The 25,656-nt window shown below is 43.9% G+C and overlaps 1 protein-coding gene across 2 annotated transcripts; it reads left to right on the forward strand.

Moving 5' to 3' along the window:
- The first annotated feature begins 10,368 nt into the window (after window positions 1-10,368).
- On the forward strand, window positions 10,369-24,999 carry LOC115659766 (ATP synthase subunit beta, mitochondrial-like). Of its 2 annotated transcripts, none has more exons than XM_030580402.1 (10): window positions 10,369-10,624; window positions 11,961-12,143; window positions 17,299-17,473; window positions 17,727-17,848; window positions 18,441-18,625; window positions 19,144-19,302; window positions 21,443-21,565; window positions 21,739-21,951; window positions 22,126-22,327; window positions 24,289-24,999. In XM_030580402.1, the coding sequence occupies exons 1-10, from the start codon at window positions 10,510-10,512 to the stop codon at window positions 24,384-24,386; spliced, it is 1,575 nt and encodes a 524-aa protein (XP_030436262.1). In that variant the 5' UTR covers window positions 10,369-10,509; the 3' UTR covers window positions 24,387-24,999. The 2 variants fall into 2 exon arrangements, with proteins under 2 accessions (XP_030436262.1, XP_030436263.1); XM_030580403.1 differs by having other exon boundaries at window positions 24,652-24,999.
- The last annotated feature ends 657 nt before the right edge of the window (window positions 25,000-25,656 follow it).

A 25,656-nucleotide genomic window follows, 5' to 3' on the forward strand; every position in this document is an offset into this window, starting at 1 on the left:
TCAATGGTATTGGCCTCTGGGCGGTATCCCACAGTGCACCACTGTGACCGCTCTGGACAGCAATCTGAACTCGGATGCAGTGGCCAGGTAAACAGGAAAAGCCCCATGAACTTTTGAATTTCATTTCCTGTTTGCCCAGCGTGGAGCTCTGATCAGCACGGGTGGCAATGCAGTCCCAAATCCACAAAGAGCTCCAGCATGGACCGTACGGGAGATACTGGATCTGATCGCTGTATGGGGAGACAAATCTGTTCTATCAGAGCTCCATTACAGAAGACGAAATGACAAAGCATTTGAAAAAAATCTCCAGGCTACACAGTGCTGCGTGACAAGCGTAACGGAAAGCCAAAGAATCAAATGGACACTCATGGAGGGAGAGAGGGGGTACTGAGGACTCCAGCTATCCCACAGTCCACAGCAGTCTCTGAAAAATATTTACATTCTTGGCTGAGCTCCCAATGCCTGTAGGTTCAAACACATTGTCCGGCGTGGTTCAGGGTATAGCTTGACAATTTACTCCCTCCGCCCCCCACATGAAAGAAAACGGAAAGAAATCGTTTCTTGACTTCTTTGAATGTCACCCTATGTCTACTGAATGCTGCTGGTAGACACGATGCTGCGGCAGTGAAGAGCAGTATCTGCTCCTCTCCCCTCCCTGGTGGCAGATGGTGCAGTAGGACTGCTAGTCGTCCTTGTCATGAGCCTGTGAGTGCTCCTGGCTGGCCTCAGGTGAGGCTGGCCGGGGGCGCCTGGGTAAAAATAGGAACGATTCCTAGTCATTCCCAGTAGATGATACAGAATGGCTGGTAACCATCCTCATCATAGCAACTGGGGGCTGAGCTCCATCAGCTCCCTCCCTTTCATGTGTAAAGAAAAGATTCTGTACTGCCTGAACTATCATAGCAGCGGGATGCTGGGCTCCTCTCCCCCACACCGCTTAATGTTCTGCTTTGACTGTCATAGCACCGGGAGGCTGCCTCCCCCTCATTTTATCTCACTAACAAGTCACTGTTTCTTATTCCTGCATTCTTTATAACTTCATGACACAAATGGGGGGACACTGCCACGGTAGCCCAGGAGGGTTGGGGGAGGAGGGAAGCAACGGGTGAGGTTGTTGCAGGGGCACTCCCCATGAATGGCATGTAGCTCACCATTTCTGCGGGATCTGACACGGAGCAGCTGTGCTCTCTGGTACACTGGTTCTCTTGTACACTTGCCCCATATTCTAGGCAGGACTTACTTTATTTTTAGAAACCATAAAGGAGGGATTGACTTGGGGAGTCATTCCCAGTTTTGCCTTTGTGACCCCGGCCAACCTCAGCCAGAGGCACCCATGCTAGTAGCAGACAGTACAGAACAATAGATAACCGTCATCTTACTGCCAATTTACAATGGCAGCAGATGGTACAGAATAACTGATAACCGTCTCTGCTATCATGCAAAAGCAAACGAATGCTGCTGTGTAGCGCTGCAGTAACGCCTCTGTTAGCGGCATCCAGTACACATACGGTGACAGTAAAAAAAAGCTGAATGGGCTGCATGGTTGCTGTGCTATGGCATCTGCCAGGGCAATCCAGGGAAAAAGGCCACAAAATGATTGTCTGCCGTTGTTTTCCAGGAGGAAGGAATAAGTGACGACATTTACCCAGAACCACCCGCAACAATGATTTTTGCCCCATCAGGCACTGGGATCTCAACCCAGAATTCCAAGGGGCGGAGGAGACTGTGGGAATTATGGGATAGCTACAGAATAGCTACCCACGGTGCAACGCTCCGGAAATCGATGCTAGCCTCGGACCATGGACGCACACCGCCGAATTAATGTGTTTAGTGTGGCCGCGTGCACTCGACTTTATACAATCTGTTTTACAAAACCGGTTTATGTAAAATCGGAATAATCCCGTAATGTAGACATACTCTTATATACTCTGTACAAACCTATATACTTAGGTTTTGTGTTTGGTGAGGAGGAAAGGTGAGGGAATAGGGGAGTATTTAGGGAATAAAAATAGGGGAGCACTTAGGGAATAAAAATAATATATATTTTTGAGTTGTGCCTCTAGCATATATAGAGGTATAGTAAATCTCATATAATCTGTAAATCTTATCAACCAAAGATCTAACATGAGCAGACAAACACTTGTAATTGGTTAGGATTGTGTGCGTCCTGTAAGCAAAACCTTGTCATTCTTCCATTAATTTTGTTAATTCATATCTTCAAACATTGGTGGTAAATAATTTCTTAACTGATTGTTTTATTTCTTAGCAAATTCTTGGCTTTTTCTTTTAGTAATGAGTGACGGTTACCCTCAGGACAGATTTCTTTTTTCACCCAGGTGTACTTTTGCCTTGAAAGCAATTTTATAGCTGAATGCATGTGATGCATGGCAATATTCTGACCAGAATTCCAAGTATGTGACATGTCTTATACCAGTCTATGCATTTCTAGACTTGTAGTCTTCTGAAATTGTAATGTTTTCAATATCCACCCTATGCTTAGGGGGACATTTCATCAGATAACTGAATGATGCAGATGTACAGAATATATAACTTTGATTTTTCTGAAGCTATTCTAAAAAGAAAGTTAATAAGGCTTTCATCATTTAGTACAAATGATAATGTAAGTTAGCACTAAAATGCTTTTTTCAGCATATTTTTGTTTGCTGCATTATTTCCATTTATGTAATGATTCACAAACATCAGTTAAGACTAGCAAGACTTTGTATGTATTTAAAAGATTTTTTTTAGCAAACGTGTTTTGCAAAAAGAAGAACGTGCTCTAGAGGATAAAGTCAGTTTTGTTTTCCTACTTTTAAAATGGTATAAAAATTACTGCTAGAATTTCTTCTTAGCTGCCTGTGCAACACAATTAATTTATTCCAAAAAATGTAGTATCTATTTATATATAAATATTGTCATTTGATTTTAATGAACCTTGGCCTTGATTAAGCAAAGCACTTAAGCATGAATATAATCCCATCCCGATTCAGCATAATATTTAAACACATGCTTATCCCATTGGCTTCCATGTGAAAATTGCTGAATTGGGGCCTAAATGTTTTGCTAAATTGAGGTCCACGTATTCACATCACCAGACCACCATCACAACAGCCTGTAAAAATATCCTGAATGGCAATTGCTGCAGAGGCCAAAGACTGAATGGGTATAGAGGCTGCATTATACACACACCTATGCAGGCCATCAATCTGGATGAACGATGCTCAGCAAGTTTTGGAAGAACTTAATAGATCCTTGAAGTGATGACTGGCTTTTAAAAAATGTAGAAAGATAAAGTCAATCAACAGAAATTCCCCATCAGTTTATAACAGTTGAAAGATACTAGGCTCAGTCCTCAGCTGTGTTTGAACTCCAGTAAGCCCAGCTACAAAGGGGGGTAAAGGTGATATTATGCCACCTTTATGCCTCCATTACCATGGTGCTGGCTGAGGACTACGTTAAGCTGTGTTGACTGCTAAGGGCCCCTAAGGTGTCATTCACCAGCTGGGGATTACTGGACTGCAGCAGTGCTGTGAGTATATGCCTTTCTTCAGCCACTCCTTTCATATGAAAACTGTATCAAAACTGGGGAGAGGGGTAGTGAAAAGCCAGCAATGCTGAGTCTATGCCAGAGGTCAGCAACCTTTCAGAAGTGGTGTATCAAGTCTTCAGTTATTCACTCTAATGTAAGGTTTCGCGTGCCAATGATACATTTTAAAGTTTTAGAAGGTCTCTTTCTATAAGTCTATAATATATAACAAAACTATTGTTGCGTGTAAAGTAAATAAGGTTTTTAAAATGTTTACGAAATTTCATTTAAAATTATATTAAAATGCAGAGCCCCCCGGACCGGTGGCCAGGACCTGGGCAGTGTGAGTGCCGCTGAAAATCAGGTCGTGTGCTGCCTTCGGCACATGTGCCATAGGTTGCCTACCCCTGCTCTATGCCATCTGGGGATTCCCCTATACAGGGAGACTCCTCTAATAACCAGTTAAACCAGCTTTCCGGAGCAGCACAAAGCAGAATGAGATCCAGGTTCTGGCCCATTATTGGTAATATGTCAGCTTAAAGAACTTGACATTATCCCTTTAAAGTGTGTGTTTCCCATTTTTGACAACTCAATTTGAAGAATGCACATAACTCCTCTGCTGTGAACTATTAAAGATATGTAAATTTCACAAAAATCTTCTTCTAAGTTCCATGGCATCAGGACAGGGCTGTTTGTATCATGCAGTCATGACATTCAGAGGCTATTAATACCTACAGGCTTTATCAGGATTTTCAGTTTAATGAAGATAACTTTATATGCTTTTTTTATACCATACATACAAGTACATGACTTGCTTACATAGGAGAGAAAAATAATGTTGCATGATCTGGAGTTATTCTGGATTTATACTGCTGTAAACATGAGAGGAGAATCAGGCTCACTGTTTGCTACATAAATGTTTGTATGGTTGCTCATGACTGAACTTTGGGCTGCTGACAGTGACAACAGATCTTCAGTTGATGTAAATTAACAAAGCCCTGAGGTTTTTAAAAATAAAAAAGCATTTAAACATTTGTTTGTAAATTAAAACTAAAAAATTTGCAAGGAATGTGACCCAGGCTCTGTGGAATGACCTCAAAAAGACATCAAAGCTGCTCATCCATTCTAAATAATGTTTAAAAATCTTTTTATTTGAGAACGACTGCAGCATGGCACACTGATATGTTTTTGCCTGTAATTTATGTTTTAATGGAGTAAGAAGCTTAGGGAACAACCTGATAGATAGGTGCTTAATTAAATACAATTATTACTGAAATAAGTGGAATTACACAGGTATAATCAACAACAGAATAAGGTCTTTGGTGCTTAATCCTGCTTGTTTTTAGCTATGTGGTAAATCAAACCACCTACATCTTACTAGTCAGCCTCTACACCAGGACCAGTGCTAGGGGTTTTAGCGCCCTAGGCGCACAGCAATTTCGCTGCTCTGAGCCCTTGTCCCGCGGCTCCGGTGGAGCTGCTGCAGTGGTGCCTGCGGAGGGTCCAGCGGAGCTGCGGGAGCAGCCGACCATCTGCAGGCACGACTGCGGCAGCTCCACCGGAGCCGCGGACCAGCGGACCCTCCGCAGGCACCACTGCGGCAGCTCCACCAGAGCCGCTTGCTGCCCCCTCCGGCAAAATGCCACCCACCAATAATCCTGGCGCCCTAGGCGATTGCCTAGACCGCCTAAATGCAAGTGCCGGCCCTACTGTAAACATGTATCTAATCACAATAGTAGATTTTGCAAGCTAGGTGGTGTTATCAGTGTCACTCTGTCTAGAATAGCTAACAACTGAGAATGCCAATCTCAGGTCAGACTGTCAAAAACAAGGCAGACAACCCAAACTGGTTGTATATTCCATAATTAGATTTCACCAAGTCAGCAACAACTGTGCATTCCTGGATTACTATTTTAGTCTTAACATGGAGTCACAAACAATCCCCCTTAGGCTCTCCAGCGCATCTTTCCACCCAGACAAACTGGACTAAGTGATGAAAGGTTATTAAAATCACCACACATTAGGTCACTCCTGATTCCAATGGGCCAGTCACTTACCACCAGGTCCTTGGATACTCTTGATCTCACACCAAAAGACAATGCTGTAGCCAATTTCTCTAGAAAATTAACTAAAGATTTATTAGCTAAAAAAAATAAATGAGAGTTGTTGAGAGGTTAAAGCAGGTGAAATACATTACAGGTCAATCAGAGTTTGTAAGTGCAAATGGTAGCAGAGGCATAGTAATCTGCTGGTTTTCCATAAATCTCTCAGGGTTACCCAAAATGGCTTTGATGATCTCTCTCTAATTGTTCAGAGTTCCCCTGTCAGAATCCATCAATCAGAGATACAGGATTGCTCCCAGGGTTCATTCTTATAGCCTGGAATTACTTCAAGTTAAAGTTGTAGAAACTGTCAGAAGCCTGCATTCCAAGAAAGAGGAAAAAATTCAGAGGCAGGAATTGTAGACCAAGCTGGATGAGCAAGCCTCTCAGAGAGGTGATTAAGAAAAAACAGAAAGCCTACAAGGAGTGGAATTTGGGAGGGATCAGCAAGAAAAGCTACCTTATTGAGGTCAGAACATGTAGGGATAAAGTGAGAAGGGCCAAAAGCCATGTAGAGTTAGACCTTGCAAAGGGAATAAAAACCAATAGTAAAAGGTTCTACAGCCGTATAAATAAGAAGAAAACAAAGAAAGAAGTGGGACTGCTAAATACTGAAGATGGACTGGAGGTTAAGGATAATCTAGGCATGGCCCAAAATCTGAACAAATACTTTGCCTCAGTGTTTAATAAGGCTAATGAGGAGCTTAGGGATAATGGCAGGATGACAAATGGGAATGAGGATATCGAGGTAGATATTACCACATCCGAAGTAAAAGCCAAGCTTGAATAGCTTAATGGGACTAAATCGGGGGGCCCAGACAATCTTCATCCAGGAATATTAAAGGAATTGGCACATGAAATTGTAAGCCCATCAGCAAGAATTTTTAATGAATCTGTATACTCAGGGGTGGTACCATATGACTGAAGAATTGCTAACATAGTTCCCATTTTTAGGAAAGGAAAAAGAAGTGATCCGGGTAACTACAGGCCTGTAAGTTTGACATCTGTTATATGCAAGGTCTTGGAAAAAATTTTGAAGGAGAAAGTAGTTAAGGACATTGAGGTCAGTGGTAATTGGGACTAAATACAATGCGGTTTTACACAAGGTAGATCATGCCAAACCAACCTGATCTCCTTCTTTGAGAAGGTAACAGAATTTTTAGACAAAGGAAATGAAATGGATCTAATTTACCTCGATTTCAGTAAGGCATTTGATACAGTTCTACATGGGGAAATATAAGTTAAATTGGAAAAGATGGGGATCAATATGAAAATTGAAAGTTGAATAAGGAACTGGTTAAAAGGGAGACTACAATGGGTCATACTGAAAGGTGAACTGTCAGGTTGGAGGGAGGTTACTAGTGGAGTTCCTCAGGGATTGGTTTTGAGACCAGTCTTATTTAATCTTTTTATTACTGACCTTGGCACAAAAAGTGGGAGTGTGCTAATAAAGTTTGTGGATGATACAAAGCTGGGAGGTATTGCCAATACAGAGAAGGACTGAGATATCATACAAGAAATTCTGGATGACCTTGTAAATGGGAGTAATAGTAACAGGATGAAATTTAATAGTGAAAAGTGCAAGGTCATGCATTTAGGGATTAATAACAAGAATTTTTGTTATAAGCTGGGGACTCATCAGTTGGAAGTAACAGAGGAGGAGAAGGACCTCGGAGTATTGGTTGATCACAAGATGACTATGAGCCGCCAATGTGATATGGCCATGAAAAAAGCTAATGTGGTCTTGGAAAGCATCAGGCGAGGTATTTCCAGTAAAGATAAGGAGATTATAGTACCATTATACAAGGCACTGGTGAGACCTCATCTGGAATACTGTGTGCAGTTCTCGTCTCCCATGTTTAAGAAGGATGAATTCAAACTGGACCAGGTTCAGAGACGGGCTACTAGGATGATCCGAGGAATGGAAAACCTGTCTTATGAAAGAAGACTCACAGAGCTTGGCTTCAAGTATCAGAGGGGTAGCCGTGTTAGTCTGGATCTGTAAAAGCAGCAAAGAATCCTGTGGCACCTTATAGACTAACAGACGTTTTGGAGCATGAGCTTTTGTGGGTGAATACCCACTTCCTCAGATGCATGCCTGGAGGAGCCCTACTCCAACCTTAAATAACTTTAATTTTTTTATTCTAAATTAAGAAGAGTTGCTTTTAGCTAGCTTAATATTAATTAATGACATTCAGGATTGTGTGATTCAATGGTCAAAAATCTCTCCTGTATTTTAGATAAATATTGACTCTGCCCAAATATTATATTACATCTGTCTCTCAGAGCCATATATTCCTCAGTTGAAATCTCTTCGGAAAAGAGATGTGGTATTTACTGATATATCTACCTGGAATCAGAGGACCTTATATAGACTGTAACATCTAGGGGGTTCTTTAGACACAAGCTCTTCGGAGAAAGGGCAAGGTCTTTCACTTGTTTTTGTGAGACACCTTCCCCATATTATGTGCACTCAAAGAATAATAAATATTGATGATTTCAAGAAGTTCATCAGTTCAGGGACTATGTCTTTCTGTATATTCTGTGAAGTGTTTAGCTTTCAGGTGACATAGAAATAAATAATAAAATTGGTCAAATTTTGAAACCAGCTTATGTGACAGAGTCCTTATGAAGTTAAATGCTTACTGTTTAGTTATGATCTAGTTTTCTAGAATGTAATATTTTTATCAGTCTGAAGAGGTTGAGAAGTTCAGTACATAATTTATCTAGAAGCAACTCTGTTAACTGGTAGCAGTGGTTGCGATGGTGGGAGACAGAAGTTTCTGCTGGTTTTATTGGATCAGTTGGGATTCCAAATGAAGCTTTTTCATCTTCTGGTGAGGATGGCTGTGTATACATGACAACTTACGTTTAAAACCATTGGCACTACCCATCCAAGATAATGGAGCCGCTGATATGGGACTTGATTAATACAGAATTAAAAGAGGGTAATATAATTAATGCCAATTAACTTGGGTGTATGGAAAATAGGTCTTGTCAAACTAACTTGATATCTTTTATTGATGAGATTAGAAATCAGTGCCAGAGTTGTCACTAAAGTGGGTTTATCTGACCAGAGTTGGTTCTAGGGACAGGCAAGCAGGATTGCTGTATGGGTGCCAACTTTCAAGATGCACCACACTGCTGAGTTTTTAGTGCTGCTTATGGGACAACCTTTTTTTTTTGGCTCAGCTGGTTGGGATGGGAGCCCTGAAAATGATACAAGAGTCGCTCCTGAATCTGACTTATCAAGTCCAGGAATCCTGACTTTCTATGGATTGAAAGAAGAAGGGTGAGCACTCACTGCACCATTAGAGTTGCTGGGCATCCGGTTTTCAACTGGAATGTCCAGTCAAAAAGGAAACCTGGCGGCTCTGACCAGCACTGCTGACTGGGCCACTAACAGTGTGGTCGGTGGTGCAGCGGGACTAAGGCAGGCTCCCTGTCTGCCCTGGCTCTGAGTGGCTCCCGGAAGTGGCCGGCAGGTCCAGAGCCCCCAGGAGCAGCCACGGGGGCTCTGTGAGCTACCCTAGTGCCGGCTCTGCAGCTCCCATTGGCTGGGTACCTCAGCCAATGGGAGCTTCGAGATGACACCTGTGGGCATGGGCAGTGCGCAGAAAGCCTCCTGGCTCCTCCACCTAGGAGCCGGACATGCTGGTAGCTTCCAGGAGCTGCCTGAGGTAAGTGCTGCCCAGCTGGAGACCACACCCTGAAACTCCACCCCCTGCCCCAGGTTGGAACCCCTTTCTGCACCCCACACCTCCTCCTGCACCCCAACTCCCTGCCCCAGCCCTGAGCCCCCTCCTGCACCCAAACTTCCTCCTGGAGCCCACACCCCACACCCCTGTCCTAGATCTGAGCCTCCTTCCTCACCCAAACTTCCTTCTGGAGCCCACCCTCCACATCCCCTCCTGCACCCCAACCCTCTGCCCTAGCCCTGAGCCCATTCCTGCAACCCAAACCCCTCATCCCTGATCCCACCCCAGACCCTGCACCCTCAGCCAGAGCCCTCACTCCCTCCTGCACCCCCTGCCTCAGCCTGAAGTCCCCTCCCACATGCTGAACCCTTCATTTCTGGCCCCATTCTGCCCTCCTGCACCGTAACTCCCAGCCCCGTGAAAGTGTGGGTGGGGGAGAAAATGAGGTAGGGAGGGAGGAATGGAGTGAACAGGAGGCGGGGCCTTAGAGAGGGGGCAGGGCGTTGGGGCAGGGGACAGGGAAAGGGTGTTCTGTTTTGTGGGATTAGAAAATTGGCAACCCTATGCCCCATCCAGGGAGAGGACAGGGAGTCGCAGGGGCGCGCTGCACTGCCTACCTAAGCCAGAAAGAGTGAAGGGAGCTCTCCACTGGCTTTTAACAGTGCAGCAGGAGGACTGCAGTTACTCTCCACCCTCTCATTTAATTGCTGGTAACAACCTGGTACAGGTGCAGCACCTCCTGGTTCAGAGACAGGGCAACCCCACATCATCCTTATGTCACGATGTTTTGCAATTGCCTTATCCCTGAAAGGGAGCCTGGGTCCTGTTTAACAGCGTAGCAGTAGGACACACAGGCCAGCGGGAAGGGAGGGAGCTATAGTGCGCTGGAAACTTCTAATGGAGTAAGGTTGCTCCAGGAGAAGCCCCTGTCAAGATGGAGTGTTGCATCCTGGAGCCTGTAGTCCACGGACACGCCACAGATGGAGCATTGCATTCTGGGAAATGTAGTTTCTACCGGCGTCGTACGCTTACACGAGTGGGGGACGGCCGCATGGGATACGATGGGACACTTTCCTACTACGCATGCGCCGTCTCCCCGTTAGCGCCAGGGGGCGCGCACGTGCGCGGTCGTTGCCAGTAGAAAGGCGCGAGGCGGGTGACGGTGGGGGCTGTTGAAGCAGCCATGTTGGGACGGGCGAGGCTAGGCGGCGTGGCGGTCCTGCGGGCTCTGGAGCCTCTTGCTGCGGATCGTGGCTGCCTAGCAGCAGGAGCGGCCGCCTCCGCCGTGCTTCCGCACAGTGAGTCTGGGGGTCCCGCGCCCGGGAGGGGCTGGGGGGAGGTGTCAGCCCCAGGAGGTCGCGCCCGTCCCGAGCGCCCACCGCCTCCTGGCCTCGCTGGTCCCCGAGTCCCCTTGCTTCGTTGTGCTTTGCCCCTGGCTCTGAGCCTGCTGCTCCTTCACCTCCCGTGCACCGGGCGGGGCGCCCGAAGCCCTGCTGGCTTTTTGGCACCTGCCCCATTTGAAGCTGCTCTGGGCGGGAAGGGCTGCGGTGCTGGGCAGGGAGGGTAGGAGGCAGGAGACCTGGGTTCTCTGCTGCACCCATGACTCCCCCAGTCCCTGCCTGTGAGCTGCAATGGGCATCCTGTTGTTTCCCTGCCTTAGGCAGCGTGAGGGTGGCGTTCGGTGCAAATGTGCTGAGAGCAGCTCAGTTGGAAGCAATATAGAACTTTTGTCTCCCCACCTTCATCTTTCTGTTGGCTTTTAACCGTTACATCCTCCTCTTCTCCGCCTCTGCCCCCGCACTCTCTTGTTCTGAGTCTCTGTTTCTGGGCTTAAAATGATCAGAGCCAACTTGTTGTGTCTATCAGGTCAGTGTTTGCTTTCATGTTTCTGGTTGTAAGATGTCCAACATGACTGTTCTAAAAAACAAACAAAAAGTAAATACCTTTCCAATAAGCACTATATAATTAGCTAGGTGCGATGTGCTTAAAAATGGTTTTCTTCTGAAGTATTAATTAGAAGGTCACTATCAGAGGCTAGATACTGAACCTGATAGATCACTGGTGTGATCTAGAGCAAGAAACCATATGCTTATTATCAGGGCCGTTTTAGAACTTGATGCGCCTTCTGATCACTGATGCAGAGGCCCTTGCACACTCCAAGATGGTGAATGTTGCACCCATTTTAAAATGTTTGCTTCTGTTGATTTGTATGTGTAATTAGGAATCAGGTGTACTTGTGGTTTCCCTCCCTATAATGTAATCTACTGGTAAAATAGCATACTTTATTTATTTAATCCTGAGTTCCAATAGTAAAACATCAACTTTTGTCTCACTTCTAAAAGGTTTCTATTATGAAGAATGCTACATTTTATGTTGTGTTCCTAGAGTCTTTAACAAGTGTAACATTTGTACTTAGGATGACCAGATGTTCTGATTTTATAGGGATAGTCCTGATTTTTGGGTCTTTTTCTTTTTCCCCGCCGCCTGTCCTCATTTTTCACACTTGCTGTCTGGTCGCTTTTAATTTAAATCTGGTTTACTTCAGTAAAATACAGAAAATGAAGACCAGGGTTATGTTTCCAACTAATAGGCTAATTGCTCTAATTTTGATTCTGGTAATTTATTTTTTGTTAGGCCGAAACTATGTGGCTGAGACTTCAGAGTCTTCCAAATCTGGTACTGCAGCAGGGCGTATTGTTGCAATTATTGGTGCAGTTGTTGATGTCCAGTTTGATGAAGGCCTTCCTCCAATTCTCAATGCCCTGGAAGTATCAGACCGTGAAACTAGATTGGTGCTGGAAGTTGCGCAGCACCTTGGTAAGTCTGTCTTCTTAATTGTCAATTGGTCCTGCTATTTTCTCCCTTTCTCTATCACCATTTTACCACTGTTGACTCCAGGGTAGTTTGAAAGCTGTCATGAAGAGATTTCCTTACTACCCAAGACCCTTGTTCTACTGCACATAGTACTATTGAGGTCCCTTCTACTATGCATTGTTGTACTTCTTTTAAGCATTCGCCATGTAATTTGGATGTAGCGTGCTCCCATCATTCCCCTAAATCCTGCTGCAGCAGAGACTCATTTTCTGTCAATGTTGGTTCTGCTCTTTTTCATCTGCACCATCTTGGTTCTTCAAGTAGGTTACCTCTTCTTTTCCTTAGGGCCTAAGCTTCCCAGACACGACAGTACAAAGCCACTTTGGCTTCCCTCAAACCAACCTAGAAAAGGCCCTTAGGAATGTTTTGAACTTTGCTTCTGTCCAGGCCTATGTCCCACAAAAACCTCTCTGGTCCCCATGTATGCCATGTAAATTAGTATTTTCTTCTAGGAGTCCAGATGTGGATGATCAGGATCTGGCACTCATTACCCTCAAGGCAAGATCTAGATCTAGACTAACCTTTTTAGAACCACCTTCTAACATGGACCAAGTTTTCTTAATTTCCTTGCCATTCTGGTATAGGTTCCAAAGGCTCAGATCAGTGATTCTCCTTTCAAGAGAACCCTTCCTTTGGCTAAAACCCAATTGGCTTTTTTGTTTATACTGGTATCCTCAGTAACATTAAAAGAATAGGAACAGGTAAAATAAAGACCCGATGACTTTGATCCCATGGTGAAGCAGTATCCAAACACTCCTGAGGATACAGATAGGGCATTTCCTGTTCTAGGCGGATAACAGTGTTCTCTCAACTCAGAATCTACGTTGCTATGACTTGATAGTTTCTTCCTTTCTCACCTCATAGCTAGAGGTAGATTTGGCTTTGCTCAGGGCTTGTGAAACCATATTAGTATGGTGATGTAACTGTGGGAAAAAATTGTGTAAGACTTCAAAATATTTCTGAAGTTTTCTGTTCAACGTAGACGATTGAAGATGTATATTGGCTTGGTTATATACTAGCATGGGCGAGGACAAACTACGGCCCGTCAGATTGCCAACCTGGTGGTGCAGCGGGGTTAAGGCAGGCTCCCTGTCTGCCCTGATCCCATGCCGCTCCCAAAGCAGTTGGCACCATGTCCCTGCGGCTGGCAGAGGGCTCTGCATTTCCCTCACCTGCAGACACTGCCACCCACAGCTCCCATTGGCTGGCAACCAGGGACCACGGCCAATGGGAGCTTTGGGGGTGGAACCTGCAGGCGAGGGCAACGTGTGGCAGAGCCGCCTGCCCCACCAGACCCCACCTCCAAGAATCACTGCCGGATATGCTGGTCACTTGCACGCTGCTGCCACCCTGGAGCTGCTTGAGGTAAGCGGTGCTGGGCTGGAGCCTACGCCCTAACCCTTGCCCTGAGTCCTCTAACCCCCTGCTGCACCACAGCCCCCTGCTGCACCCTGCATCCCTCCTGCATCCTAACTTCCTGCCTTGACCCTCTCCCGCACTCCCTGCCCCAGTCTTACGTTCATGGCCCTGCATACAGTTTCCCCACCCAGATGTGCCCCTCAGGCCAAAAAGTTTGCATACCCCTGTACTAGAGGGTTACATGCTTGGTTGCTTCTGTAAGCTAAGCTCCTTGCATCTCTTTATTCTCCCTAAAAAGCTTCCTGTTTGCCACCCTCCCATCTTCCTGTATTTCTGGGATGCATTGCAACTGTCCCTTCCCCACTGTGTCAGTGGCTCTGTGTGCGCTCTCTCATTCCCCTTTCCCAGAACTACAGTGCTCCATTCTCTTTCTCCCTGTCAGGGGCACTGTTCTTTTCATGCAGTTTGTCCTCTATGCCAGGAACTCTGTTTTGGAACCATGGATATTCCAGAGAGGACACTGTTGTGTGAGGAGGTGTTAATGGCTGCCATCAACCAGTTCTTTGATCTATAGGCAGCTGCAGCAGTGGTAGCAGACCCAGGAGTTTCAAACTAGATTCAAGGGGCTCCCTGGGACCTTCAGGTTTTCTGATTTTTTTTTCACCAAAATAAATAGGATTTTGCCCATTTATGCATAGGACGTTCCCTGAAATTTTGGAATTGATTGGGTGTGGTGTTCTAAAGTTATCACATGACAGACAGATGCTATAAAGTTGAGTAAGACCTCCCTTTGCTTGGCCAGCAAGGTGTAGTGGCAAAAAGGGACAAAACTCTGCTGCAAGTACTCCTATATTCTGCTACATTGTTAATGTAATTAATCTCCATGAAATATCCTGAATTTCTTTCTCCATCCTCTCTGAAGATAGACACCAATATCTATTTCTATAAGCTCCAGGTAGTCCAGCTCTGAGACTCTGTTCCTGTAATGTTGTTCTGGATGTTTGTCTTAGAATCTCCTATTCTTCCCATCCTCTTGTGTAGGAGGGAAGGAATTGTGTGGAGGAATTTGTAATCGGCGTCAGCGCCTCACTGGTACATTGTTTTCCAGACAGCTCAGCTGCCCAGCCTATTCTCTAGCTCTCCCATACTTGGCAGTAAGCTGGGCTCCAGTTCTGGTTCAGTGATCCAGTGCTTCCCAGGTCCAAGGAATGCTGCAGGGATTGTACACTGTAATCCAGGTAACTCCCTCTTGTGGGGAAAGCTGGAGAACAAGAGAAAGAGGAAACCGTTTCAGGCACCTAGCTGCAAATAATGTGAATTCATTGCATCTACTACTTTCCCCAAGATGCCACAGAATTAGAGTCTCTTGCACGGGTGCCAGGTTTGTATAATTTTGGTGGTGCCCAGAATGGGTCCAAGTGTCACTCCCTGAAACCTGCCTTATATATATATATATTTAAAAATAAAGTAAAAATGGACTGGAAACTATAAGCATTTAAGTTTCCCTATATTGCACAATGCAGGATAGGGAGGATGAGGGCACTGGGGTGGAGCTGGGGATGAGGGGTTTAGGATGTGGGAGGGGGCTCAAGGTTAGGGCAGGTAATTGAGGTGTGGGGGATGAGGATTGGGAGTGAGGGGTTTGGGGTGTGGGAGGAGGGCTCAGAGCTAGGGCAGAGGGTTGAGGTGAGGGCTGTGGAGTTTGGCTGGGGATGGGGGGTTCAGGGTGCAGGAGGGGGCTCAGGGCTGGGGCAAAGGGTTATGTTGCAAGGAGGTGAGGGCTATGGCTGGGGGTATGGGCTCTGGGGTGGGGCTGGGATGAGTTTGGGATGCAGGCAGGCTGTCCAGGAGCTGGGTCCAGAGGAGAACTCCCCCCTCCCCCTCCCCAGCCCTTTCCATGCCAGCCACGCCTGCCGACCGGGGGATGAGTGTAAAGGGGGCAATTGCCCAGTCACCTGGGTGATTTAAAAGGGCCCGTGGACTCTAGCTGCTGCTGCAGTAGCTCTGCCTGCTATGGGGAAAAGTCTCTTGATTCAGAAGAGCTTTTGATATGTCCCATGCAGGTTCCGGGATGGGTGAGGCAGCGAAGTAGCAAATACTGTTGCCTCAGTAACCTTGGAACCTGCATGGGGCATATTAAAAGCGTCTTTGGATCAAGAGGCGATGTGGCTTTTCCCCAGCGCAGGTTGGGTCAGTGTAGCTGCTTTGGGGCTACTCTGGGCAGGTGTGGGACAGGGCTGTGGTTGGCCTGGGGCGGCTCAGGCAGGGCTGGGGGGTGAGAGGACTCTTGGGGCTTCTACAAGGGGCAGGGTGTGTAGGGGGTGGCTTGTGGTTCCAACTGAGGGAGGAGGACAGGGGGCCCATGGTTGATCTGCCCTGGGGCCCAGAATTGCTGTCAGTTGTGCTGCTGCTAGCAGCACACTCACCCTGCACCACACTGCATGTGCTCCTGGGGCCCCTCTCTGTTTGCCTTCTGCAGTGCTGCATGTGCACTACCCAGCTCCGGGGGGAGGAGGATGCGCCTGTCACCTAGTGGCCTGACCGGTGAAGGGTCAGGGCCCTGGGGGGATGGCTGCCATCACATCAGGTGTGCAATCTCCCTCTGCAGCAGCAGCGGCCACCTCATTCCCTTGTAGTCTGAGCAGTGGGGTGTGACTGGTGGGCACAGTGTGAAAGGAGACAGTCGGTGGCTGATGAGGGAATGCAGCGCAGGGAGTGGCAGCCACCTGCTGCCCAGGGGGCAGGGATGCTCCAGGGGAGGTGGATGAGGGTGGCTATGTGGCTGAGACTTCAGAGTCTTCCAAATCTGGTACTGCAGCAGGGCCCAAACCTTGGTGGAGCTGGGCATCTGTGCTCTGAACATTGGTGGACCATGGGTACCACAGGCTGATATAACTCGCTGCCTAAGGTCTCTTGGTCTGTGATTGAGATAGTTGGGCAGGACAGCTCTCCCTAACACTGTTTCATGTTATCAGCAAACTTAGGACAACATTTCAACAGTTTACGCTGAGTTCATGTTTTCAGTCTTAATTTGACAACCATAAGGGCTAGCTAGACATTTAACATAATTCAAAATGAAAGTTAAGATTCTGGAGCACAATATGCAGTGAGCAGTAAGTGCTGCAGATAATTAACTATCATTGCAGGAAAAAACTTTTTTTTTTTTTTAAATAAACAATGATCTCTAAAACAAGCTTAGAATACTCTAACTCTGGATAATTCAGTGTAAATATAATGAAGACTATATAGTTATGTAGAGTACTGTTTAAAAATGTTACTATAACTTAAGATGTTCTAAGGAGCTTCTATTTAAACTTGATTTGCCAATGTAGGAATCTTAGAATTGATTTTGGCAAGCCAACTTGAAGTCAGAAAAATTAAGTTTTACCTTAGTTGTCTGAGGCATGAAGTAATGTCCGATTGTACCACATAACTTGAGGTTTCAGAACTGAAAGTCTAAGTGCAACTACATCTTTACCCCGATATAATGTGACTCGATGTAACACGAATTTGGACATAACACGGTAAAGCAGTGCTCCGGGAGGGCAGGGCTGCATACTCCGGTGGATCAAAGCAAGTTTGATATAATGTGGTTTCACCTATAATGCAGTAAGATTTTTTTGGCTCCTGAGGACAGCGTTATATTGGGGTAGAGGTGTACTTTAAAAGTTCTGAATTTCTCCTGCAATAAGGTGAACTTTTTCTGTTCAAAGAGCAAACTTAGATTTTATACACTTAGGTGGAAGTACTGTTCGAACAATTGCCATGGATGGCACTGAAGGCTTAACCCGCGGACAGAGTGTTCTGGACACGGGTGCGCCTATAAAAATTCCAGTTGGGCCAGAAACACTGGGAAGAATCATGAACGTAATTGGTGAGGCAATTGATGAAAGAGGGCCTATTGCAACGAAACAGTGAGTATTTTTAAACTTAGTTGATTTAGAGAAGAAATTGCTGTATATCCAGTACTGTTTTTGAATTACACACTTCTAATTTGTAATTTTAACTGATGTTGCAGCTTCTAAATTTTACCTAGGTGTAAACTTGATTTCTGGCTAGGGACCACTAATATAACCACATTATTCAGTATCTCTAAATACAATTTTTTCTTGAAGCTTTGATAGTAAAGACAAAAATATGTAAAATAGTTAAAGATCTTCTTTACAGGTTTTCATCTATTCATGCTGAAGCTCCTGAATTCCAAGATATGAGCGTTGAGCAAGAAATTCTTGTGACTGGTATTAAGGTTGTGGATTTATTGGCTCCATATGCCAAAGGAGGTAAAATTGGTAAGTTTCTCTTAAGCAAATAGATATACTGTAAATTTATCCAATAAGAGCTAGCTCAGTGGTTTGAGCATTGGCCTGCTAAACTCAGGGTTGTGAGTTCAATCCTTGAAGGGGCCACTTAGGGTTCTGGGGCAGAATCAGTACTTGGTTCTGCTAGTGAAGGGATGGGTCTGGATTCAATGACTTTTTGGAGTCCCTTCCAGTTCTATGAGATAGGTATATCTCCATATATTTATTTTAAGTACTGTACATAAAACATTCTGTACTTCAATTTGAGGAAGACTTAAAGTGTAGTTGCAAGTTTGCTTTATATAAATTAAGATTTTAGTCTTATTCAGTTTTCTAAATCTGTGCTTACTAGAAAGTGTTCTAGTGAGGAAGATTAAACAAACTTGCTGTTGAAAATGGATGCTGCTAACAGCAGCAAATTTTAGATAGGTTTGTTTTGTTCTAGAGTTAGCTTAATATTCCCATACTGGTAACAGGCATTTTGAGGGATAATAGTGAAGTATTGTAGCTGGATGTAATCACATTCATTGACAATGATCTCAAATTGAAAACTCAATTGTATTGACAAAAACTGTTGTTTCAGGGCTCTTTGGTGGTGCTGGTGTAGGAAAAACTGTACTAATTATGGAACTTATTAACAATGTTGCTAAAGCCCATGGTGGCTACTCTGTCTTCGCTGGTGTAGGGGAGCGTACACGAGAGGGTAATGACTTGTATAATGAAATGATTGAATCTGGTGTCATCAACTTGAAGGATGCCACTTCCAAGGTAACTTTCAAAGGGTGTGAGTATTAAAGCAAAACAAAACACACACATCATTGTTGTACATTACAGTGGATTGTTTAGCAACATATTATTTTAATACAATTTTTCCAAGAAAAAAACACTTTCTGTATGTGAGGTGTGGCAGTTTGACTTGTATATACATACTAATTTTCACTTTCTTCCAGTTAGGAAAGTCTGCAGATTCTAATAGTGGACCTTCAATCAATCCTCCTTGCTGCTTTAGTGACATGCTAACTTATTAGATTAGGGTGAAAGTTCAGTCTGTAACGCTTCATTTAGTGTTCATACCTTTAAGAAAAAACTACTAATAAAGGGTGTTTTGTGTAATTTTTTTTTTAAAAAACAACACATGTTCCATTGTCATCCGGTCCTTGGCCTTTGCTTCCAAAATTGGTCCAAGGCATGTAGGTGTTGAATATAATACAACTCATTATATAGTGTTGATAGGCTACTACATTTTCTATAGATAAACTTTATTTCTGTAACATATTAAATTCCAGGTTTCACTTGTGTATGGTCAAATGAATGAGCCTCCAGGTGCCCGTGCCAGAGTAGCTCTGACTGGTTTGACAGTTGCTGAATATTTCCGTGATCAAGAAGGACAGGATGTACTTCTATTTATAGACAATATTTTCAGATTTACCCAGGCTGGTTCAGAGGTTAGTACTCATAATAAAAAGTTCCAGTACAATGCTTGCCTGAGAATCTAAAGACTACTCTTAGAACTCTGAAACTGGTACCCCCTATTGTGCTCCTTGCCCTAAAAAAGAATTATGAACACCTATCAAACACCAATTTTAAGAAAAAATTCAGACTCTTGCTTGAGAGGAGGGAACTCTGCATATTTGTATATGCCAGTCAAATCTTGGCAAAAAAGTGGCCTAGATATCTTAACTATGTACAAAATCCTAAAATTTTCGAGGGGGAGAATAAAGCCTTTAAGTGTATCCTCCCTATGACTTCCTTCAAGTGTGGGCCACTTGTTATATTCGAAAGTCAAACAATTAAATTGCTCTTCAGAAGCATAGGATCCAGGCCCAAGCCAATTTTAGAGAGGATGTAGCAATATCCACAGAGTAACTATAAGCTGGTGTAGTTCTTACCTGGACTTAAACAGAATAAAGACATAAACACACCCAAACTTCACTTCCCAGGGTTTACCTTTATTAACTTAAAATAATACAAAACCCCCTCAACCTAAGCTTTCTCTTGAGTTCATTTTTGTTTTTTCTAGAAGCTTTCTTCCTGCAAGACCTCTTTCTTGGAAGTTCCAACTTTTGTATTTTTGGTTTGCTAGTAATAAGACCTTGCTGAAAAGCATGGAGGACATACTATAGGAGCAATTAAGAGAGCAATTGAGGGTCTGAGTAAGGAGGAGTGAAGAAGGGGTGGCAAAGGGGCGACAAATTTCTGTTAGAACCCAAAATGGGAAGAGCAAAACACGGCTTAGTGCTGGTGAGTAGCATGGCTTCTGGAGGCAGGGCAATTGTAGGCTGCCCTGACAGCACCTTTGCTTTGGCTCCAGTTCAGTGTATGACTGGGTGAACTGCTATGGGGGAGGGTGTTGGGTTTGGTTGAGGAGAAACTGAAGAAGGACTAGATCCTCTACTCAACATAGGCACTCAGCTGGTCCCATTGTGGCAATGCTTAATGGCTGGAGTAGTGAAAGGTGGATGCAGTTTGGTGATCTTGCTGCTCCTGGGTAGAAATGAAATGATGCCCATGGAGCAAGCCTCTGCTTCTGAAGGCCCTAGTTCTACTGCAGGTGGGTTGTACTCCTTAACTGGCTTAATTTTTTATTGGGAGGTGTAAAAGCTCCAGCTGGCCTTATTGAGTGTCACTTACAAGCTCCATTTAAACTACCTGAGTGTCTCAAACTTGAGACAGTAGGAAAATTAGCCAAATAAGTGAAGTATATATCTAAAAGTAGATACAAAATCATTATAGGTGTAACAGTTAGTACAATGCACACTCTTTATTCTGCATGCTGGACTCCAAGCTTTTAATTTTGCACCACATATGCCTTTCTGTTCACAGAATAAATTATGCTCATAAAGTGAATCACATTTTTCATTGTAAACCTTGGGGGTTCTTGGGTTTTCTTACTGTGTGTGTGTGTGTGTGTGTGTGTGTGTTTGGTTTTTGTTTTTTGTTTTTTAGTGGATCTCCTCAGGTTAGGGAAAATTGCAACAATCCTGCAAAGGGGTGGGGATGTTGATGTCTACTGCCCAGAATGGCTGGCCCTTTGCATGTTTGAAGTAAGTGGAAATCAAAGGAGACGTATCTTTATTTCATTCTTGCTATCTTTCTTTCCTTTGTGGGCATATAGTTCTCTTCTGCCTTCCCCAATCCTCTGTAATATCTTTCTGGCTCATGTGCCTCCCAAATTCACCAACTTTTGATCATACCCCCTCTCTCCCTACTTTCTCTTTCCTGCTCTGCCCTTGTGAATGCACACAGTTCTCCTGCATTGTCATCTGTAGCCAAGGAACAATAAACCTTACTGCTGAAGTGAAAGAAGACAGTTCAAACTTTCCTTCTTGCTGAAAGAATAAGACTAGAAGAATGAAATGGGTTACCATCCTGATTTTGTCTCCACTCTTTCCATTTGGTGGCTGAGTGTAAAGGCTGAGAGCAGACCTGCTAACTGTTGACAGTCTTCCCACACCACTTAGCATTGTGCCCTGTATGCTTACTAATACTTGAAACAGCACAGTTTTAAGAACCTTTGATGTATCTGAGAAAATGAACTACGAGAGTTCTTTAACTTGCTACATTATCTTCTCTTTTGATCTTCAGGTGTCTGCACTGCTGGGTCGTATCCCCTCTGCAGTAGGGTATCAGCCTACATTGGCCACTGATATGGGAACAATGCAGGAAAGAATAACTACTACTAAAAAGGGATCAATTACATCAGTACAGGTATGGTGTTAAACAAGTGCTGCCTTTATATCATCAATAAAGGGTTCACTGCTTAGCTTCATGAGTAGAAAGTGAAGGTGGCAGTTAATAGTAGGCATATAATGAGGCTTAACGAGTATTAGGTTTTTTTACTACGATCTTGTACATTTGATTTTCAAAATGACTTATTTCAGGCTATCTACGTACCAGCTGATGACTTGACTGATCCTGCTCCAGCTACTACTTTTGCACATTTAGATGCTACTACAGTATTATCTCGTGCCATTGCTGAACTGGGTATCTATCCAGCAGTGGACCCTCTGGATTCTACTTCACGTATCATGGACCCTAACATTGTTGGCCGAGAGCATTATGATGTGGCTCGTGGTGTACAGAAGATTCTTCAGGTATCTTGTTAATTACACTTTTCCCCAATGAATTTTATTCAAACTGGAGTTAACTGAGTGTTTAATCAAAAGTTGAATTTCACTTATCTAGTCTTTTGAATTCATTGCAGTATTGTATCTGCACATGGTATTGCAAGATTATTTAATTTGAGTTGTCTTCTTTCTCCATAATAGGATTACAAATCCCTTCAAGATATTATTGCTATTTTGGGGATGGATGAATTGTCTGAGGAAGACAAACTAATTGTAGCCCGAGCTCGAAAAATCCAGAGGTTTTTGTCTCAGCCTTTCCAGGTTGCTGAAGTCTTCACTGGCCATGCTGGAAAATTGGTGCCTTTGAAGGAAACAATCAAGGGTTTCAAGAGCATTTTATCTGGTAAAGTAATATATTTGTCACTTGGCTGACTTCCCCCAGTTTCAGAGCTGTATTCTGGAGGCTACCCGTTTTCTTCAATGTATGACTCTCACTTCTGCAGACTACCTTTATGCTTGAATCCATCACTAAACGTTACTGCTTTAGTAAAATAGGGGGTGTTAGTTCCCCATATGTATTGTGATGGGGCCTAAGGGCCACAGCCTTATTGTGCTGAGCGCTGTACAAACATAAAGAAGGTTCCCTCCTTCAAGAGCTTACAGTCTAAGTATAAGATGTGGGGAGAACAGGTGGATAAGGAAATAGATGGGTGGAGCACTAGGCAATGGTTCAGCCATGCCAGTTTGGAGCATGATATGCAATGTAATGTTTAAGCATTTAGTTCTCAAGAACAGATTTTATAAAATGGAAAGGGATTGAAATCCAACTTGGCTCCCAGATTTCTTCCCCTTTCACTCCATTGTCAGAAGTACTTAACCCTCCCTGGCCCCTGCTTGCACCACCCCAAGCTGTTTCTGAGAGTCATTGCCTGGGTACCCTCTTCACTGATCCTCTGCATATGCCTTCATCATAACTAGGCACGGTGCCACTTGCTAATCCAAGCTGCTCCCTGCTGCATGATCCAGGGAGAGGTAGGAAGACAAAGGAGCAGAATTTGGTGTTTGTCAGACAAGAATGGGCAGGACAGGACACTTCAGTAGTTCAGTCCCTCTTCTTAGTAGCTTTGGGACCAATCTCCTTCCTCTTAACCCTTAGAACTTGATGGTATTCTAAAATCTAAACTATGCTGTTTTGAAATGTTGCTTTATATTGTTGCTAATGAAATTAGAGGGAAAGATGTCCTATAAACCCACCACTTAAGAGTATATTTATTACCTTAGATCAGTGATTCTCAACCTTTCTTTTTTTCTTCCCCACGGACCCCTTGAAAATTGCTGCAGGTCTCGGTGGACCACTTAATGATCTTTCCAAATGTTGTTTGTACTGTTAGCTAACTATTGTAAAGCGCTTTGGATAAAAGCATGTGCGCGCGCGTGTGGTCTCTCTCTCTCTAATTTTTAAGCACCTCAATTAACACTTTTTTTTTTTTTGGTTCTACAAATAAAAGCGCACAACTCAGATTTTAATATCAGTAATCTTACCTTTCTAATGCGATGGATGTGCCCTCTTTCCCGCTATGGCAGTCCCCGGGATGGGAAGGATGGGGGTCTCTCTCCAGCAGCCCTAGAACTGGGGAAAGTCGCCTCTTTCTCTGGCTGCAGCAGCCCTGCGTGTCCCAAATTCCACCTACCCACTATTACCCCCAAGACCACCACCTCACCTTACATGTGCATCTTCTCCAGGGTCCAAGCACCTAATTAGTGGATTAGGTGCACGGCTCCACTAAGTAGGTGGGTGGCCCTTCATTCTCTTGTGTGTGGCTGCCCAGGCATGCACCTTGGAGGGAACTATCTACAGACCACCTGAATGGAGCTCGTGGTCCACAGACCACAGTTGGAGAACCTCTGCCCTAAATGATGATGATTTCCAATTTCACTAGAGTAATTACTGACCCAGTAGTGACCACCTAGCCAGTCAGTGTTGTGGGAAGTTGTAGTAGTACAGCTTTCCAGCACAAGGTGCTAGGGATTCCTTAGGATTGTATTCTAAAATGAGGCATAAATGGCCAGTCACTTGGGGGAGGGATTCAGGGTTTTATGCCCTTTGAATTTTCTCTGTGTACTGTCCATTTGCTTTTTCCCTTCATGAGTTTAATAGGTAGTCTTTGAAATCTGAGCTGGAAAACTTTTTTCCTTGGCAATCCTGCTAGTCGTTATTGAACAATCCTCGAGGGGGCCATTTAGGGATCTGGGGCAAAAATCTGTCTGGGAATTGGTCCTGCTTTGAGCCGGGGATTGGACTAGATGACCTCCTGAGGTCCCTTCCAACCCTGATATTTTATGTCATTCAAATTGTCATTATAGGTGAATATGACCATCTACCAGAACAGGCTTTTTACATGGTTGGTCCTATTGACGAAGTTATTGCTAAAGCTCAGAAGCTGGCTGAAGAACATGCCTAAGAACATGGACTGTTATATTTGCATATGGTCTCTTAAAACATCTGATACATGTATACATTGTATATGTAAGAAACAGTTGCAATCTCAGAGGTCTCTAATTCTCTCCAGTAGATGTGGGGAGAAAATAAAGTCCTTTTTTCCTACATGTGAACATGCAGTATTATGTAAATGTCACCCAAATGTCTGTTACGAAAGCCAGACATCTTGTTAGTAAACATTTTGATATGCAATTCCTCTGATTTACTGGCTCTTTATTTTTGTTTAGATTAAGACTCATCTTTTGCCTCTGGAAATAGTAACTTAAGGCTGTCCTCAACATCAAAGTGGCATTTGAAAGGTGATGTGTGATTACTTTTTTGATTCTTGGAAAAGTTTGATACCAAAAATGATGGTTAACCTCATACTGCATTTGCCCCGAATTAGTTTTTCTACCTGACACTTTTGGACTTTACTTTGTTTGTGTAATCTCAATGAGGAATTGCACAAACAAAATTTTACTGTAATCAGTTTTCCATTTGCAATACAACAATTAACTCTACTTGTTTTTTCTTATTAAATATGCCTGCCTCGTAGTTTAGTGTGCAAAAATTTAATCCAGTTGTTAAGACTAAAAAGGTTGCTTACCCCCAGTTCATGTTAGCTTTCGATCAGGACACTGCTCCTGTCCAAAACAAATGTAAAACATCTTTCTGGAAGCTGAATAAAATAAGTGTATTGAAAAGTGGCACTTCTTCTGAGATCATTTAAAATGTTAAATTAAAAATTCACAAAAATAATCTGAAAGGGTAATCTCTTCACTGTGACTAGTTGTCGAAAGGTAGAGTATGCATCAAGGGAATAACTGTCCTTCTGTAAAGAATGCATCTATAAAGAACACTGAAATTAACAAAACCGTATGCAACAGGAATGCTGTAGAAATACTCTAGGTATTTATATAGGACTATTACAGAATGAGCTGGCTTTTTCCATTTTGAGAGCCTTTATCTACATCATGTGTCTGAAGTGGGCATTCACCCATGAAAGCTCATGCTCCAATACGTCTGTTAGTCTGTAAGGTGCCACAGGACTCTGTTGCTTTTTACAGATCCAGACTAATACGGCTACCCCTCTGATACTTTATCCACATCCAATAGCTTATTAATAACTCTTATTAATAACTACATGTTGGCCTGCGTGCAGACTGCTACTTAGAGAGAATTTCATTCCTTACCTGAATAAAAAATAGCAAAACACATGCAGGAACAGTTTGTGTCTAAAAGCATAATGTGAT

The sequence above is a fragment of the Gopherus evgoodei genome, chromosome 11 (assembly GCF_007399415.2).
Source record: "Gopherus evgoodei ecotype Sinaloan lineage chromosome 11, rGopEvg1_v1.p, whole genome shotgun sequence".
Taxonomy (NCBI): domain Eukaryota; kingdom Metazoa; phylum Chordata; order Testudines; family Testudinidae; genus Gopherus; species Gopherus evgoodei.

Bases quoted from the DNA above. Each gene is read 5' to 3' on its own strand.
- LOC115659766 (XM_030580402.1), top strand. From the start codon at position 10,510: ATGTTGGGACGGGCGAGGCTAGGCGGCGTGGCGGTCCTGCGGGCTCTG. The intron at 10,625-11,960 runs GTGAGTCTGGGG...ATTTTTTGTTAG, and splicing joins CTCCGCCGTGCTTCCGCACA to GCCGAAACTATGTGGCTGAG. The intron at 17,849-18,440 runs GTAAGTTTCTCT...CTGTTGTTTCAG, and splicing joins TGCCAAAGGAGGTAAAATTG to GGCTCTTTGGTGGTGCTGGT.